Source organism: Chelmon rostratus, chromosome 7 (genome assembly GCF_017976325.1).
Source record: "Chelmon rostratus isolate fCheRos1 chromosome 7, fCheRos1.pri, whole genome shotgun sequence".
Classification (NCBI taxonomy): Eukaryota; Metazoa; Chordata; class Actinopteri; order Chaetodontiformes; family Chaetodontidae; genus Chelmon; species Chelmon rostratus.
In genome coordinates this window covers 528,330-548,038 of record NC_055664.1, presented here as the reverse complement: position 1 = coordinate 548,038, position 19,709 = coordinate 528,330, and the positions used below count along the sequence as shown (strand labels likewise).

The window sequence follows — 19,709 nt, the reverse complement described above, 5'->3', positions numbered from 1 at the left end:
TTCAATCAATGGAACAGCACCAAATGTGTTTCTGTGGTGATATACCACAGAAACACAGAGAATGTTATGGAAGCAGTCCAGTCTCTGTGCTAAGCTCCTGAAAGTTAAACATGTCCAAGATTCAATTCTGTGCCAGAAACATAGAAATGAAACTGATATCTAATGTGTATTCTCATCAGACAGTAGAAACCTAAAAGCTTTTCATAGTTCAAATATAGGATCATGAGGTAAATTGTGTTTTCGGTGGACTCTCTCTTACCTGGTGTCTTGGCAAGGGCAGTAGTGCTTTGGGATGTTGGGCACTTGCTGCATGTCAATGTTGCTCCATGCATGAATATTCCTGCATCTAAATTTGGAGGGCAGCTAATGTGTAGAATCATCAGTGTGGAAACATTGTAGGTTTCCAGTTTGCCTGCTGCTGCTTGGCAGAGAGCACTATTGAATGAAACCAAGACAAAATGATAAAGTTCAGTCACCATAACACATTATTCTGTTCCATTTCTTACTAGCCAAAGCAGTGCCACTGTGTTTCACTGATCCGTGTTGACTGTACAGAACTTACTGACTGTTGCTACAGTATTATAGTTTCATTGTGGTTTGATTCTTTATCCAGTAAGGGCAATATGTCAGATTTTGTGCCATTGTAGTATATTAGGTTCTCTGTTAGTCTTACAGTGGACAGGGTCTACACCGGGGAAATGTTGCCACTGTACCCCAGTCATCAGTGTTTCCTTACTGCGAGGAATGACTCAATGAAAACAAAAGTGATAAAGAGCAACTGCAAGTGACACGTTGTGAAAGGAGATCATGTCAACAGGCTTAGACTCGCAGCGAGATAATTGATATTTTACCAGGATTACAAAAACAAAACTAGCAGTCCATATTAGAAACAAGTGAAGTCTGCTTTGATAGTTATTTTATATATAGCCAAGGAGATGGTGTTGTTTGACGCAGGAAAAAACATAGAAAGTCTGAAAAACTGTTCTTGTGGATCACAGCAGAACTTGACTGACAGGTATTACAAAAAGGAGGCTGGTACTGAACCAGATTGCTGCACCAGGATCTATAAGGAATTTAATTAGGTTATCGACTAATTCTGACATGCCTGTCATCTATTCTGCAGAATTAACTCAAATCAAATATTCTTTAGCAGTAAAAAAGTTAAAGCAATCCCAGTCTAGTTTATGTAACTAATATAGTGCTGCAAAATGATCTCCTGAAAAGAGAGGAAACTCTGCACAAGTAGAACTCTGGTTCGTTGGACAGTGGTGTATGGATGTGTGTCCATGCATGCAAATGCAGTGGTAGTTGGGAGTTACGTCAGTACTCCCTTTATTGGACATGACTCCTTTTGGTTGATGTGCTTCTTAGTCTTCATTTCATACCAAGACACACCTTTACTTTATAGGTCAGTCTTAAACTGATACTTCACCCAAAATGGCCACATTGCGGGCAAAGTATGAGTGGTAGGAGTATGTGAGTGGTTGGAAAACAAGAGGAGGAGAAGTTTAACAAGCTTATGTGGAAATATGAATAATTTTAGCCAGTGACAGCATGTCACTATTGAAATTCATTGTACCCAGTGTAATTCAGGCAGACCACAGCTGCTTTCAAACTTACAGTGGGTGAGTGTTGGATATTCAAAAACAGAATTTGGTTGGCGTACCACTTTAAGACAGAAAAATTAGATGGTAGCACATTTTATGGTGGCTGTTACTTCAGTTTCCAGGTGTTTAAACCTATATTTAAGATTAATTGTAGTCTTATTCTCATAGTTCTTACCATCATCTCTATAAGGTATGATAATATTACAACAACAGACACTGCAAAAACTCAACTCTCAAAAACAAGGACAAAAAGCAATGAAATAGTGGAGATATTACTCCCAATGATCAACATTCTGAGGGGAAAAAAAGTATACTTAAATTATAATTTTTGATGGATGCACTAAGTATACTTTATGCTTGTCGCCTTCAGGAATACTTGAGTGGTACTCAAGTATTCCTTGAGTACCACTGAAGTAACACTTGAGTATATATGAAGTGTAAATGGTATGCTAAATTGTAACAACAGACTGACTGAACTCTTAGCAGCACTGACTGTCCAATGCTGGAACTTGTAACGTTACATTGCAACCCCTTTGGAATCTGTCAGACACAGTTCAGCTTTACTTTAAAGCAAGATATGGTATGTGATTTGTGATGTTTTTGGATGGTCATCCACTGCTTTACTCCACAACTCATTGCTCATTTGTCACCATGCCCTGCCTTCTTTTTTTGTGATGACTTCCAGTTTTTATTTGTCACCAATAGAGAGGCGTTGGTTGGGTGTCTTACTGTTCCTGTCTTTTCTTTTTCTTGGGCTCTAATGTCAGCGAGAACCTCTCTCACTCTTGTTACAGCCCAGAAGAAACTGAGATTGTGTCTAAGGCTCACTTCATATGTCTTCCTCCACTGTTCCTCCTCCCGAACCTTATATCTTTCACTGTTTTGAGAATGGCTCACCTTACTCTGCTCTGTTACACATATTGATACATGCATATTTTGTTATTCCCATTTTGTTATTCATTTGCTCTTTAATGTACTAAAATCCTTTTTCAATATTTTGTCCTTCTCTTTGCTCCTTTCTGGTCCCATGCTTATGCCTTTCTCTTCTGTTCCACATTTCCCCTTTGTTTTCATCTCCTTTTTCTCCCCTGCTTCCTCCGTCCTCCTTCACACAGGTGGTAAGTCAGCGGTTTCCACAGAACAGCATTGGTGCAGTGGGTAGTGCCATGTTTCTGCGCTTCGTCAACCCAGCTATTGTGTCACCCTATGAGGCCGGCATCTTGGACAAGAAGCCCCTGCCCAGGATAGAACGGGGTCTCAAACTCATGTCAAAGGTAAGGCTGGTGAATATGATGATTTTGTGATGCAGCTGACAAAAATGTCACATAGGGTACAGCAGATCTACTGGATCACTCCATAGAAGGGATGGGCCTAAAATTGATATCAGTTTGTTTGTTTTTTTATGCTGACTATTATTCAAGTCAGTTTTATTTTTATAGCGCCAAATCACTACCGAAGTTGTCTCACAACACTTTCCACATACAGCAGGTACAGACCAAACTCTTAATCTACAGAGACCCAACAATTCAGTAGATGAAAATAATCCAAAGCGGCATGCTTATCCGGCGTCAGTTCGTTCAGCCAAGTCTCTGTGAAGCACATGAAGCTAAATTCCCGGTACTCCCGCTGAAGTCTGGTTAGTGCCTATTGGGGAGAGATGTCACATTCCCTATAATAAGAGACTGATGGTTTATTCCGTCTTCGCTTGTCCCGGCACTTAACTCCAGCTCTGCATCCCCTTCTCCGCCTCCTTATGTCCGTGGGGATATCTGGTCTTTCCGCCGGGAGTACACTGGTGTTGCACAGCGCTAACAGCTGATCCCGATTGTAAACAATGCAGCCGTGGCTAAATGGATCACCCAATGTCATTTTTGAAAGTCCACGAAAGAGTCAAAAGCAAATCACTAGTCTCACCAATGAACCAACGATTGGCTGAGACTAGTGACAGAAACATACAAGACATAACATACAAGAAAGCACTTTAACAAAGAAAAGTGGTCAGAGCTGCTGCAACTGGCTGCCACTCGCCATTTATTTTTTTTATGTGTTTATTAATTTTTATCAATAAACAAATACAAAAGACAAACCCAAATATAAACAAACACAAAAACAAGCTGGGGGTAACAACCTAAAGATCAAAATCACAAACAGAAAAATTAGTTCCAGAAAAATGAAAACTGACAGGTACGTTATACAGTATAATATGAAGTGTGAAATACAATGGGAGCTAAAGAAAATAAAAGATAAATAAAAGATTTCTTTTCCTTCATACAAACACTCTTGTCATTATGGCAGAAATATTTACATTAATTTAGTCAAGAAATGTTTTCCATACTCTTTCAAATACATTCATTTTGTAATGCAGCAGATCAGGTCAGAAAGTCCAGAGGTATATATTCAATTATTGTCCTATGCCATCCCACGACTGAGGGGGCTTTGTCTGAGATCCAGTGCTGAAGAATGTTTTTCCTAGCACAAAATGTCATTACATTATACAGTTTTTTCTGATATATATCAGTTAAACGGTTACTGGGAAGACCTAGAAGGAGGGAAACCGGGTCAAATTCTGTGTGTGTTAGCGTACAATCAGGCTGAAGGCTAAGAAATCAAATCACTATTTCCCAGGAACTCTTACCAAAATCTACTCTGATTTCCTTTAAAATGCCCATGTTAGAGCATGTGATTGTGCGCATTCATGATAATGGTATATACCAAAGAATATTGCATGAAGGGGACAAAGACTTCTCCTCTAACTTCATTGATGCTACCACACAACTGTTGGAGCTATAGTTAAACCATGAAATGCAGTTATTACGGCAATATAACAGGACCAGTGTTTCAGCTTCACTTTTCATGCTGTAATGGCTGCTTACAGTCCAACTGTGTGGTTCAATATGTATATAATTGGTGTGAAGAAAGTTGAGGGCAAAATCTGCAAACTATGGTGCTGACAGTTAACAACAAATGACTGGATCAGACAGGCAGAATGGAAGCTTCATTCCCAAATCAGAGTACAGAGTGAAGTGCAACTTAGGTCCAAGGTCAATTCTCACCTTCCTCAAACTACAGAAACAAGCCCTGCAACTGCCACCCCACACCGTATAACCTCACAGAAACCCTAAAATAATCAAATAATATCCAGTGACCACCTGAACACATCAAAACTTGTAACATGGAGAATCTAGTAGCCGAGTTCTGTATAGTTTGTATTGGGCTTCTTCCACTTCATAGATAGCAACATCAATTAAAAAATAGCAATAGCAAGGCAATGGAAAATTGAAAGTTGACTAAACATACATACATTTTATACAAAAGACTATAAAAAATATATTGCCAATGCAAAGTATTGAGAAATATTGATAAATTGCACAAGGATTGAAAAACAAGTGTACATGGTTGGTATGGATAAGTTAAGTACATAAGTATTTGTGTGTGTGTGTGTGTGTGTGTGTGTGTGTGTGTGTGTGTGTGTTAGGGATGCATGATAACTGTTTTTTAAAACCGATACTGATAACTTTCAGCTCCTAAAGGCCGATACCGATAACACACACACATATACCTAACATCATGACATCAATACCACAAACAAAACCAAAAACAGCGGCGCACAGTGAGAGGCGGTTGCTACGCAACGTACGTGTTTACTTTCAGAGCCGCTGCGCAGTGAGAGATGTGACAGACGAGTAGGCTCATTTTAAATCAATAAAATATGTTTTAATCACTATTTTAGGTCACATTATTGAATGCTTTAGGAGTAAGCCGTGTTCTAAGCGGGATAACATATAGTGAGCAGGTTCCTATGGAGAAATAAACCCCACCGCTTCGAGTCGGGCTTCTATGTCATTCTGAAGAAAGATACATTATCCCTTACTTAGACTTATCTATGTAAACAAACTGAAAAACGGGCAGTCCATAGTAAGGCAAGCACCATCATGTCCATGATTAAATCTTCAATAACCTTAGACCGTGGGTCATCTTTGGCAAATTTCTTGGATTTTTCGAAAGCCTCGCCGACGTGTGTCAGTCCCGGTGGCTTCTTTGCGGCTGGCTTGCTAACGTTAGCGTCTTTAGCAGGCCGGGTGTCCTCATACGCTTTCCAAACTCCGTCAAAGCGGTGGTTATGCTTCAGGTGGCTGACCAGGTTTGAAGTATTAAAACTCAATGCAATTTCTCCCTCCTCGTGGAACTCGCTTGGAAAATTTGTCACGAATAACCAGCGAACTGTCTTCTTCGGAAACTTTGAAGAAGAAGGTTGTGCCGCATGCTGCATTCAAGGTGTAACGTACATTCCCCCGTTCCCTCGTTTGGTCGTCGTTCTTTCGGACGGCCTTTTTAAGTTCATGTTTCTATTCCTTATGTGTAACGTGTAAAAATGCTGCGGTTTGTCTGAATATGCCAACGTCACATGAACGCAGCATTCACTGCAGGCCATTCGGGTCTCATAGTGGGAGCGAGGCACTGCCGTGCTGACAAAAACACATATATGTATATATAATTTATGTGTGTGTGTGTGTGTGTCACAGTGAAAAGAAAAATATGTATGCATAGGTGTAGTATGGAAGGAAAAAAAGAATCTAATATTGCACAGGTTATAGCATGTTTGAGACAGAAGGACTTTCACAGTAGTGCAAAGAAACATGTGGACACAGTGCTACATCATACAGTGCCTGAGTTGAATAACCTGACAGCTGTTGGACTGAAGGACGTGCAGTAGCGTTCCTTCTTGTGGAGTGGATGCAGCAGTCTGTTGCTGAAGGAGCTGCTGAGGGCCCCCACAGTGACATGTAGGGGGTGAGAAGGGTTGTCAATGATAGTTGCTAGCTTGGCTAACATCCTTCTCTTGCCTACGTCCTCAATGGTGTCCAGAGGCCAGACCAGGACAGAGCCAGCTCTCCTGAGCATCCTGCTGAAGTCTATCACCATTTCCTTGGTCTTGCTGGCATTGATGTGCTTGGTGGCGACTTCCCTGTATTCCATTTTGTTCCCATGTGGTACATGTCCAATGATGGTTGTATCATCAGAGAACTAATGGAGATGGCAGCTCTCCGTGTTGTGTCTGAAGTCCGATATGTAGAGGGTGAAGAGAAAAGCAGGGAACACAGTACCCTGTGGAGCCCCCGTGCTGCAAACTTCCACATCTGACACACAGTCCAAAAGCCGCACATACTGTGGTCTGTTGGTGAGGTAGTTGATGGTCCAGGCAGCCAGGTGGCAGTCTACTCCAGCTCCCTCCAGCTTCCCCCTCAGCAGTTATGGTTGGATTGTGTTGAAAGCACTGGCAAAGTCAACAAACATGACCCTCACAGAGCTCCCATTTTTCAAATGTTCCAAAAATGTTGAGTTGTAATTTTATATGATTATACTCTGTGTTAATGTTATGCCACTTACTAAAACCTTATGTAAAAAAAAAAAAAACAGCTAGTTATTAGGCCATCTCAGTTTGAAACTCAATACAACAGTTTGGCCAATGAAGATAAGGTCTAATAAACAAGCTTTGTTCTTCTCCAACCACTCCATGTGGTTCAGTGCATTACAGTTTGGTCAACAAAAATCCTTGTGTTGTGTAACCATCAATTACACTGACATTTGGTGGTGGCTCTGAGTTGGAATGAGATGAAAAGTCCCTGCTGAAAGCCCGGGATACTGCCTACAGAGCGGGTGACAGGCTGGCTTATAGCAGGGCTCGAGCAGAGCTGAAGAAAGGAATGAAGCAGACCAAGCTACGGTACAAAAACAAAATTGAAGATCACTTCAAGAACAACAACCCCCAGAACATGTTGAGAGGCATCAGAACCATGACGGACTACAAGCCTAACACTCTGCTCGCCAGCCACGACCCCACCCTGCCTGACACCTTAAACAGCTTCTTTGCCCGCTTCGACACATCATGCAGCAGAGAAGCTACACACCTACACCGGCTGGAGGAGCAGCACCAGCCCCTCGTCCTGCAGCAGCACCAGGTGACATCCACCCTGAGGAGGATCAATACCCGCAGAGCTGCAGGACCGGATAAGGTGTCAGGCAAGACTTTGAGGACATGCGCTGACCAGCTAGCAGGAGTGTTCCTGGACATCTTCAATCTGTCCCTGCAGCTGTCTACGGTTCCTGAGTGCCTCAAGTCCTCCACCATCATTCCGGTACCGAAGAAGACATCCGTCACCTGCCTGAATGATTACCAGCCTGTTGCTCTGACCCCGGTAATCATGAAGTGCTTTGAGCGGATTATTCTCAGGTACATCAAAGGCTTCATCCCCTCGGACCTAGACAGCCTTCAGTTCGCCTACAGAGGGAATCGGTCCACAGAGGATGCTGTCTCCATCACCCTGCACACAGCCCTGACCCACCTGCAGCAGCCCAACACCTACGTCAGGATGCTATTTGTAGACTTTAGCTCAGCTTTCAACACTGTCATCCCAGACAAGCTGGCGCTGAAGCTACACGCAGTGGGTCTGCCTGCGTCTCTGTGCCACTGGATCAGAGACTTTCTCACCAACAGGCCTCAGGTGGTGAGAATAGGGAACACTACATCACCCCCACTGGTCCTCAGCACGGGCACGCCACAGGGTTGTGTGCTCAGCCCAGCCCTCTTCACCATGTTTACTCAAGACTGTGCTGCCATCCACCCCACCAACACAGTCGTGAAGTTTGCGGACGACAATACAGTAGTGGGTCTCATCTCAGATAACAACGAGACCCACTACAGAGAGGAGACACGCCAGCTCACCCAGTGGTGTTCAGCCAACAACCTGGTGCTGAACACAGGGAAGACCAAGGAGGTCATTGTGGATTTCAGGAGGTCCAGGAAGACGGATCATGCCCCCCTCCTCATGGATGGAGAAGTGGTGGAGCGTGTGGACAACATCATGTTCCTGGGCCTCCACATCACATCTGATCTTTCCTGGTCCATGAACACCTCCCGCCTGGTGATACAACACTCTCAGTTCTCCCTCTGTAGTCTGGTTAGCATCGTTAGCTCTTCCATCTTATTAGGAAGAGATCTTACATTCCCCATAATAAGAGACGGTGTGGATGGTTTGTACAGTCTTTTCTTGTCCTGGCACTTGGCTCTAGCTCTGCATCCCTTTCTCTGTCTCCTTATCTCCGCAGAGATCTCCAGTCTTTCCGCTGGGAGTATGCTCGTGTTGCTCAGTGCTAACAGCTGTTCTCATATCTTAAACAGGTTCATTGGTAACAGGTGATGGTGTCATGATGCGGGATGAAAGGGGAATCCTAAAAATGCTCAGTCTTTCACAAACAAGCATGAGGCGAGGGTCACCCATTTGTGAAATACATTATGACATGATTGTGTATAGGACATTACTACATACTAGAAAACTACGACTATGGGTAAAACTGTTGCCAGTAAACACGGTTGGTTTGCAAATGATTCCATTCTGTTTTTTTTTTTTTTTTTTCACAGTCCCACTGAAATCAGGGTTGTAAAACAATGTAACAGAAGTACAAATAAACAAGGTTCAAGTGACTTCAGTAATGTCAGTTGCTTAAGAGGTGAGGACCTGTGTAGACAAGCAGTAGAATTGTTTTTAATATGTGTGTTGTACAACTCTGTCTTTTTCTTAAGATTCTGCAGAGTATTGCAAACCATGTCCTGTTTACAAAAGAAGAGCACATGAGGCCTTTTAATGACTTTGTGAAGAGCAACTTTGATTCAGCCAGGAGGTAAGGCACTTGCAGCATGGTACTAACTACCCTCTTTCAGTCTCTGAAAACAGAATTTCCCTTCAGTCTGTTTTCTTCACATGAAATAGCTTGTTTTTACTTATTTACTTGTTTTAAACTATCCAAACAATAATTTGGTCACAGGTAAGTTGGTTCAAATTACCCAAGATGGCCTCTGAAAAGGGTTTAAACTCAAGGCTGTCAAGGCTGCAAAGAAATGGACTGATGACACGGTTTAACCAAAGCCTGTGCAAATACATTTACAAAACATGTTGTGATGAGTAAATCAAATTAATAAAAAATTAATGTGCAACAATTGTAGGATGCATTCTACTGAATGTTGCATATGAGATTTTACTTTATCAAGCTGCCATCTTGTTTGATTAACCTTTACAACAAAGTGAGATTGCTGCCACATGTCTCATTTGATCTACTTTTTGGTTACATTTTTGTGGGCTGTTCTCTCCTGTAATTTCCTTTTGCCAGTTGCTCAAAGTTTGTTACCTACCTCCTCAAACAAAACTTGTTACCTCTAAATGCTTTGTGACAGCTGCTGTTATACCTTACCCTAATAATAATCAACTTTATTTGTATAGTTCTCATATAAGAATTTCAGCTCAAAGTGCTTTACAACAAGGAAGTGTTTCACATAAAAAAGACATAGAATGAACATAAATGCAGGGAAAATGTATGTAAAATAAGATGGAGAATAAAATGCACCTCATAATAATAGCAAAAATAATATAATGTATAAGAATAAGAATGGAAAGACAACGCATAATATAAGATTGAAAATAAAACCACTAAATAATTAAAATAAAAATAAGAAAATTTTAAAATAAAAAGTTGCAATTTAAGTACATAGAATGCATAAAATCAAGTAAAATACAATTTAAAACAAGTATAACAGTGCATAAGTGGGAGGCAAAGCGCAGGAAAATCGTAGCAGGTTAAAGGCTGAATGAAAAGAAAGTGTTTAGATTTCTTTTGAAAACCTTCAGCCTATAGATATCAGACTTCCCTGATATCTACATGTTCAACAATGTGTTATAATTTGCAGAGTATTGAACCAGCTGAAGTCTCTCAGTGTTTTTATTGGGAGGCCAGTAAATAGTGCGTTACAGTAATCAAGTCAGCTTGAAATAAAGCTGTGAATTCGTTTTTCAGCATCTTTTTTATTTATGAATGACCGTACTTGTTTTGAAGGTGGAAAACTGAAGTTTTTCTCACCGTGTTGATGTGGGACATGTAGAACATGACAGAGACCCTTTGAATGACATTGCTCTACAGCACCAGTAGCATACAAACCCTTACAATGTATCTTTCACTAAAGCAGTGAAGGGCCTGGTGTAGAATGTATTCTGTCTATAGGTTGAGTGTGTTCTCTCCTCGCTCCTCAGATTTTTCTTGGACATAGCATCTGACTCTCCGCCCAGCGACTCAGTCAACCACAGTCTGTCCTTTATTAGTGACGGCAATGTGCTGGCCCTCCACCGCCTGCTGTGGAACAACCAGGAGAGGATTGGCCAGTACCTCTCCAGTAACAGGTCAGAATAGATTATTTGATGAAGCACAACACTATTGTGTTCTGCTGTATTATCCCAACACTGAACTAATTTTAAACACTACTTCATTATGATCCTACTTCCAGGGACCACAAGGCTGTAGGCAGGCGACCCTTTGACAAGATGGCGACCCTGCTGGCCTACTTGGGGCCTCCTGAACACAAACCTGTGGCTGATACTCACTGGTCTAGTCTCAACCTGACCAGCTCCAAGTTTGAGGAGTTCATGACCAGGTAGCATCCCTGCCAGCCTGTAACATAACATAATGTCTCTTCATGAACTTGTTTCTCTAGGTCCTCCATCACATATTCAAGAATCAAGATTCAAGATCATCTTTATTATCACTGAGCATAGCATGTCAGTGAAATTTGTATTGCAACCCCCATGTTAGAAACAATAAGAAATATAAGAAAGTAATATTAAAATAAAATAAAGATACTAGAATAAACTAAACTAACATGCAGGTATCCCAATACAACTGAGTCACTCCGTGTAGATTCTTCTTCAGTTGTCTCTTCAGAGCCTCGTATTGTTGTGTCATTCAGTAGCTGTAATATTTCATTTTAATGTTGACAGATGGACTTTATTGTCTAAAAGAGTAAAATGTATTTCCTCAGAGCATGCAGTAGTCATGCCATGCATTACATTATATAGTTAGAATATATTATGGATTAAGTGATTCACATATCACTGATTATCAGCTGCAGCATTCAGCCTACTAAGATATGATGGCTTCTTTCGATTCAAGTTTTATGAACCCTCAGTGGGAAATGTATTTTAAGATTCATCAGTTGCTCAAAGGACCAATGTGTAGGATGTAGTGGCATCTAGCGGTAAAGTTTCAGATTGCAACCAAGTGAATACCCCCTGCCTCACCCTGTCTTGGAGAACATATGGTGCCTGCGAAACTCGGGGAAAAATGTGAAAGGCGCTTTCTAGAGCCATTGTTTAGTTTGTCAGTTCTGGGCTACGGGAGGAACATGTGAAACATGGCAGACTCTTTGGAAGAGAACCCGGTCCCTCTGTATATGTGAAGAGCTCATTCTAAGGTAACAAACACACAACAATTCTTATTTTCAGGTGATTCTACACTATTGAAAACAGACTATGCCTACCTCGTCTTGCACACTGGTCCTTTTAAAGGAACGTGCATCTGATTCATGATTTCAGTAATCTTTTATTTTCTCCATTGTCATTTCTCAGCATCATCTCTTCTGTTGCAGCAGCAACAACTTCCATCATATTCTGACTCTTAATTCAGCTTTTGGATGTCCAATTAACTAAATTTGGGATTGCATTCTGAATGACTGATTGACAATATCAATTTGGGGTGTCTTTTGTAGACTTTTTTTTTCTAACTTTATGACTCCTTGCAGTAAAGAAAAATCTTCTGGTTTCTTTCTGGTTAAACAAAAGGGATCTTACTCTCCTAACAAAAAAGTCTTTCTCTTCAGGCATCTTTTCCATAATGTTGTACAACAGTTATAATAACAATCTGAGCCGGTCAATGGCAAAAACACTGTGTGCAAACTCCTGAAAGGAATTATGTTGCATCATGTTTTATAGCTGCTGGTTGCAGCGCTCTTGCTCAATACTGGAACAGTTTTAAAAGTTGTTGTCCCCATTAGTGACATAGGCACAAAAAGCACTGGAAATAGGGTCCATAAACACAGATAATATTTGACCGGAATTTCTCCCGTTTGCCCAGGAGATCAGAATCCTCCAGGACGCGTGGACCGCCACCAGTTTTTTGTAACAAGATCTCCAATAATATACTCTTATTCTAGTCAAACCTGGCATATGATATAACAGCACTAAGTCTTAAACCCTGTCAAATTCATAAAGGTGTGACTGATCGTCAGCTCTCTTCTTTGTTCTGTAGACACCAGGTCCATGAGAAGGAGGAGTTCAAAGCCTTAAAGACCCTCAACATCTTCTACCAGGCAGGAACCTCAAAGACCGGCAACCCAGTGTTCTACTACGTGGCCCGCAGGTAGGACCTAGTCACTTTTACTTTTTACAGTCTATGTCACTTTTACTTTTTACTGTTTAAACTTTTATTTAAAGGTAGAGCTGTTTGTACTCTAGTGATAACTCTTCATCAAGACTTCAGCGATTTAGAATTTTGTTTGTGTCTCTGCATTCCAAATCCAAATCCATTTAATAATAATAATAGTAATGATGATTTGGAAATTTTTATATGGCACAATTCATGCATAAAATGCAACACAAGGTGCTTAACATAAACGCAAATAATAATAACGTGTGATAAAACAATAAGAATGGACAAGGAAAATAAAATAGAGTAGAATAAAACAATAGAACAAGACTAGACAATTGCTGCCGAAATTTTGACAGTGGCACGAGGGTGCTGCTGGTGTTATCTATACCACTGTTTCTCAAGCCTGGTCCTGGAGTACCACTGCCCTGCATGTTTTAGATGTATCCCTGCTCCAGCACACCGGATTCAAATGAATGGCTCGTTGTGAGACACAGCAGGCTGTGAGACACAAAACTGGAGATTGTATTGACTTACATGGAGCACCAGAGCAGGGCAGCTGGTGCATTTTTTTTTTTTTTTTGATATAATGATGAAGTGATGACATTTTATATATAAGTTCAAAGGTCAAATTTATTGTGAGATTGCAGTCTACTTCAAATGCACTTTTGTGGCCATTATTGAATGTGGTAAGTCAGGAACAAAAGGAGAGATTTTGACCATATTTCACATTTGGTTAGATGCTGAGTTGGTGGCACTAATCTTGGGTACCCAACTTGAAACTGTGTTGATTGTATAGATCTTCTTTGCAGCCAGATTGAAGGTGTGTGTGAAGGATTTGGTAGCTTCTTTGCAGCAACATCCATATTTGAAGAATTGTGGCCCACCACAAGGTCCTTGCTTTTGCTGATATGATATATAGTTGATTGTCATTGAACCATATGACAAAGCTCTCCACTATCAGTCCTCTCTGATCCTCTGTAAAAGTAGTCTCTAAGTGAAGACAGCATGTTTGTCACTGGAAGTTTTTCACTGGAGTCTTATCAGTATAGTGATACCTTCCATTTCATCAAAAAAATGCACTTAATACCTTGTATTAAATTCCCGAAAGTCCTCACCATATGTAATGTATGAGCCTGAACAGACATGGATGTAAACTGCAACTTGACTTGTTGACGGAGGCATACAAACACAACTAATTCAAATGAAGCCATTAAGACTTCAACTTAAAGAATACTCCTACATGGTATATACATATATACAAATCTGAATATTTTTACATCCAACTCTGTGAATTAAGGGTTTCTTTCAACCAAACAGAGTGGTTGATTGTTGGAACAATGAAAAGACTAACACAACAGTTTTGGTGAGTGTAATTTTGTTTCTGTTGAGTTTGAATGTTGAATGTGTTTCACGATGAGTTAACAAGGCAATTAGGCTAGTCTTAGTTCTGAAAAAGAGAGAAACTTGAATTCAGAAGGTGTATGGTTGTATTTTTGTGTTGAATAACAAAAATGGAATATTTCTTTTACAATATAATAGAATATTTGATTTCTTAGTATTTTGCTAGTTTAGCTTGTTTGTTCATTCAAAAACAAAAGAAGAAATCCATCAAAGTATACATATCGGCAATTGCTGGTTGTTGAACTGATAGAGGCTAGTTGGAAATTTTTTATGCATCACCTAACCCTACTCTGTGGCCATTCAAGGTTGTAATTTAATAAAAATATGAAACTTAGTACAGATTTGGACATGCTGAATACTTTTACCTCAGGATCCATAAAGTCGACTGCTGACCTTCCGCTGCAATTCTTTTTCTTTGTTTGGGGAGAATATCCAAACTGTTCGTATTTGTCCCAACATCGCCACGTACTGTGAAAGATGATGATTTGACTCATCAGTCAGAAAGCCCTTATGAAGAAGTTGTACAAACATAGTCTTGCATACCTATCAACTTAAAAAACTTAAAAATAGAAATGTGGAAAGTAATGATTTGTAGAAAGGAAGGTCATGCACAGCTAGCAACCAACTCGTGATCCTGACCAGACCACTTCCTTTACTGCTGTCCAGTGTAATTGCCACTAAGCTGATGGCTCTGCTGGGAGCCATGCATGAGGGGTGCTTTTTATCACAATTTGTCAGTTAGGGTAAGGGAATAATAAATATATTGTCAGCCCAACGTTGAATGGACTGTTTAATGGCCTTACAGTAAAAAGCCGCACTAACATTATCATTAAGAAACACAGTCACACCTTAATAAATATGATAGAGAAATTAAAGAATTTGATCTAATATTATCTTTTTTGAATATCTTTAACAGGAATGAAACAGTTCTTGCTTTTGCAGAAATTTTGATGGGCTGTCTTACTTGGTCTTTTCAACATGATTAGTATCATTTTTTGTTTTTTTTTTACTTTGTTTTTTTCTTGTCTGAGTTTATTTTGTTGTGTACTGTACTACATCATAGAGCATGAATTGCATTGTACTGTTTTAATACATAGAAAACAAGAACACCTATAACCTTCTAACTTTCTTTTTAATTCTTCCATTTAACTAGCCCTTTAATGACAACCGTTTTTCTGTTTTGCAGTTCAGACATTTTCAGGCTCCTCACTACTTGTGCCAGGTGTGCAAATAGGAGCTATGTAATGTTATGTAATGTATATTGTCGATCCTGTTTTGAATGGCTCAGTAGGATCAGATGTACTAAAAGTATCACTGTTCTGAAGAAAGCATTAAGCATTAATTATAGCAGTCTGTCAGTGTACAAGCATTATACTTACAATTGAGCATTGACATTAGCACTCAGTTCAACCAAGTATTTAGACTTGTTTTCTGTCTTGCAAGTTTATACAGTTCATGTTTGTATACAGGATTTTGAGAGACACTGTGATGTTGTAAATGTTGAACCAGTTGAAAAGATGATGATAAACTTGATGATAGTGACAGAATGGAGCAATATTCACAACAGTTTTCACAAGGGAAATGAAAATGGGCAGCTAAGTAGAGTTACTTGGTCATATATTCACTGTCCAAACTAAGGAGTGTATTTTGTATCCTCTCAAGATGGTTCAGAAGTTATTAAATGCTGTCGAAATGACAAAAATAGTCAAGGTGACAGTTTGTGGAGTCTCAACGAGGAGACCCTGACCATTATTCCGTGAGTTAGCTACTTTGGGCTTCTTGGTTAAAGGTAGTGGGCTTGTTGTTGTGCGTGTGTGTGTGGAGACACTGCCAAAACTTGTGGAAGATGTCCAGAAAAACACCATGTGGTCCCCAGATTCATTCATTCCTCTTTTGTCCTGATATATTCCTGTCTCAAAAAGTGCAGATTTTGCCTGGTCACTAGATGTGACCTCTGCAGTTCTTGCAGGTGATTGACCATCATGCCCTTCACCTCTGCTATTAACCCAGAGTGGTGGCTCTGTGAACAGTGCTGAGTGCCACTCTCTCCCTGGTGTTGCCAGATGGGTTTGCCCACAGATGGGTCTTGTATAACAGGGGCAGCCTAAGACAGTTGCACGGGTCTGCTCAGCCCATCTCAGGAGCCTTGTTATGTTTTCTTCTTCTTCACAAGCCCAGGGGTTATCCCCAAGAGTCATCACCTCCAGCACCGTCAGCTTATCAAAGATCCCTTCAGACAACCAGGAGAAGCGATTAGCATGCAAATAGAACTGTGCCAGCCTTGGTAGCCGATCCAACGATCCAGGCAGAATCTGTGCCAGATAGTTATGTGACAAATCAATGCTCTCCAAGTTGTGCGGCATATTTGTGGGCACAGTCCAAAACCTGTTGTGACTAAGGTTGAGAGCTTGGAGACTCGGCAGTGTGTTGTTGATGAATACCACTCTCTCCAGCTCATTGTCTGATAGGTCCAGCACTTTCAGGTTCCAGTGGTAAGCCGTGTCGTTTTTGTCCAGTGAGCGTAGATGGTTCCCTGCTGCTCGGATGTCCCACAGAGAGCGCGGCAAGGAGTGGGGCATGCTCTCCAGGCGGTTGTAGGACAAGTCCAGGGTTCGCAGGTGGGCATAGTGGCTGAGCTGGCTGTCCAGAGCCTGCAAGCTGTCAGAAGAATATTTTAAAAAAGGAATTTGTTTATGTGCACTTTTTTCAAGTTTTTTATTCTCTAGTGACGATTTGTTTAGAGAGCTAAATGCTAAAACACAAAAATGTAGTGTAGAAAGGTTATAAAGTCAGCAAATTGACTCTGGATTGTCAGTTACATAGCATTTTCTATGCTAAGTTTGCTTACATTAGCCACCATAAACTTCTGTTTGTACCTGACCAAGTTAGGTATAAGCCAGTTGTTATTAATTATGATTTCAAGTTTTCATTTGTGAGAGGAATGTGTTGTTATTTCTCTTGGAAGTTCCATAGATGCACTTGAAGTGCTTCCCCACCACAGTATATACACTTATCATTATGACACTTGCCATTGCAAGTGTGAAAGCATGTGATGGATGATGAGTTGCCCTCTTCTCTGTAATTAGGTCAAGTTTAAGCCTCAGACAGATCATGTTTTAACAGTAAGGTTCTGCATGCTGTGACCTTGAGAGCACCACGTTAGTATGTGAGATGACAAAGATAGTTTGCAAAATAGTCACTAGACAGTCTTGAAATAAACAAAAATAAGACGACCACATGGAAATGTCCCTTAAGATTCTGTTGGTGAGGATGCAGGAAAGACTGCAAATTTAATTGGCTGTTGGTGCCCTATAATCCTGAAAAGTTTAGCTTTTTACCTGACAAGCTGTTTTACCATCCCCATGGCTTCAACACTGGCCAAATATCTCTTCTTTCTAAACCTAGTCCTTACTTCTTTAAGAAAAGAATACATTTTTATGAACCTGCTTTATGGTTGTAGAACTAACTTTGTGCCTTCTGTTACCTCTAACATATACAGAAATCCAGTGATTGTCGTAGAGTAGCCTGTAACCAAATAACATTGCAGATTTGCAGCTACTTGCCTATTAAAAGACAAGTTGAGAACGCGGATGTTGTGCTGCAGACCAGGTGGTAGCTTGGTTAGGCCCCGTGAGGAGCAATCCACCACACGGTGTCCCCGGCTGCAGGAGCACACAGAGGGGCAGACGGACAGCACCCAACCTCCCAGCAGCCCACACAGCACCAAGAGGAACAAGCAGAAGAGAGAGGCAGAGCAGGCAGGCATGGTCAGGGCTCTAGAGGATGAGAAAGAAGTATGAAATAGCGTCTTGAGTCAATTGTAGGAAAAGAAGATGATAGAAAAATAATTTCACACACTCTTTCATGTGCAATGGATTTGGTTTTCCATTTGTATTATGGTAACTCCAGTATTATAGTTTGATTTGGTTCAAATTCTGCCTTGTTCTTAGTGTAAACAGTCCCGTATCTGAAAACTGGATTTCTTATATATATATATCTTATTGCTTGTCAGTGGTCCAGTTTACATCCTGGTAAACAGTTTTGGTCTCTATATCTAATTTCCCTTTTCATGACAACTGTATGTACACAGTACATGGGAAATACATGCATAGTTTTCAGTTTTAGAGTATATGCTTACATTGCTTCAGAAATACCGTATTTCTATTCATAGCACAACATCCAAGCCAGAATAATCTACTACTCATGTCAACTTCAGAAAATCATATAAATTGGTGGTAGTGGTGAAGTGGTTTGGATGAGTGATTCTTGAGAAACATGAAAAAATGTTATGTCAGCTAAAAGAGTCAGTGACTACATTATACCCAGAGCCATGCGGAGAGAAGGTTAGACCCACAGTTTTAGATGTATGTGCGCAAGTGACTTGACCACATTATACCCAGAGTCATGTAGCGCTGGTTACACCTAACCTGTGTGTTAATGTTTTCATTCTGATAAACCAATGTAGTGGTTAGCTTAATGTTATTAGGCTTATGCTAGCTAGTTACTTTCAATTACTTATGTCAGCCTGTCCTTTGTATTGCCCTAGGAACCAGCTATATGGGGTAGCTGGGTAGCTTTAGCTTGAATTCATGAATCAAAAATAATGATAGCGTAAAAATTCATTCATTTACTGTTGCGTCTGGATGAAAAAATTGTTAGAGTTACATTTCAGTGGCAGGGCTTTTCTTCCAACATCTTCCTCAAATACTTGAAGAAGTCTACAATAATTTTTTTTAAATTGCGTTGTAATTTTTAATCCATAAAATGATTGTACAATTTGCTTTTCATGTGTGCAGTGTGTCTTTGGCTTTTCTTTCAGTCAATCAACAAAAAGGAGAAATAACTAATGATCATTATTAATAATTTATGTTTGGCTCATATTTTGGGAGCACTTCAATAAACTGTCTACAACTGGCGGAATATTGTGCTATTACTGTGTTGTTGATGACGTTTAAAAACAGGAAAAAAATGATGGCATATGTAAGTCAATGATATTGAGAAAGTTGCAAGCAGCAATACTGGAGGCCCAGCAAACGTCCCATTCCGAACAGGCACGTTTTGAATGGGCACTGCACTGGTCAAACTGTATAGGAAGGAATCTCTGTCTGTCTGTTGGCCCACCCTTTGATTTCCTCAACAACCACTCATCTGATCAACATCACACTTGGTGGGTGTGTTGCTGAGGACCAAAGGAAGTACAGTGTCGATGAGTGGTTCTCAAGAAAAGTAAAAAGAGAAGTTTAAATGACATTTGGTGGCTACATTATGGCTGGGGTTAGCATATGTCAGAGTAATCAGTGGCAAAGATGGCTTTGCCCCAGAAAACTAGCTACAGCTAGATAATGTAGTTTATGAGTATTTCAGGAGACCCAACAATGTGGCACTCCGCAAGCTTTGCAAATTGGAAATGGCTTATCACAGGAGTACAACTCCTTATTATCAACAATTAAAAAG

At 40.4% G+C, this 19,709-nt stretch overlaps 2 protein-coding genes across 5 annotated transcripts in view; one reads left to right on the top strand and one right to left on the bottom strand.

Annotated features, from left to right (window-relative positions):
* nf1a (neurofibromin 1a) overlaps nt 1-19,709 on the top strand; it is a 123,665-nt gene that overhangs the window by 58,931 nt on the left and 45,025 nt on the right. For all 4 annotated transcript variants that reach the window (XM_041940005.1, XM_041940003.1, XM_041940004.1 and 1 more), the window contains 5 exons: nt 2,723-2,881; nt 9,190-9,287; nt 10,688-10,834; nt 10,939-11,085; nt 12,735-12,845. In XM_041940005.1, the coding sequence (XP_041795939.1) occupies nt 2,723-2,881; nt 9,190-9,287; nt 10,688-10,834; nt 10,939-11,085; nt 12,735-12,845 (662 nt within the window). The remainder of the gene's footprint in view (nt 1-2,722; nt 2,882-9,189; nt 9,288-10,687; nt 10,835-10,938; nt 11,086-12,734; nt 12,846-19,709) is intronic.
* Nucleotides 15,923-18,021, bottom strand: omgb (oligodendrocyte myelin glycoprotein b). Its single transcript, XM_041940078.1, has 2 exons — nt 17,819-18,021; nt 15,923-16,913 (listed from the first exon to the last, which is right to left on the bottom strand). Exons 1-2 carry the CDS (start codon nt 18,019-18,021, stop codon nt 15,923-15,925), a joined length of 1,194 nt encoding a protein of 397 aa, XP_041796012.1.

What these genes read in the sequence shown, in the direction of transcription:
- omgb (XM_041940078.1), bottom strand. Translation starts at nt 18,021, where the DNA reads ATGCCTGCCTGCTCTGCCTCTCTCTTCTGCTTGTTCCTCTTGGTGCTG. An exon ending in CTCAACTTGTCTTTTAATAG is followed by an intron (nt 16,914 to 17,818) that starts GCAAGTAGCTGC and finishes TTCTTCTGACAG; the next exon opens with CTTGCAGGCTCTGGACAGCC.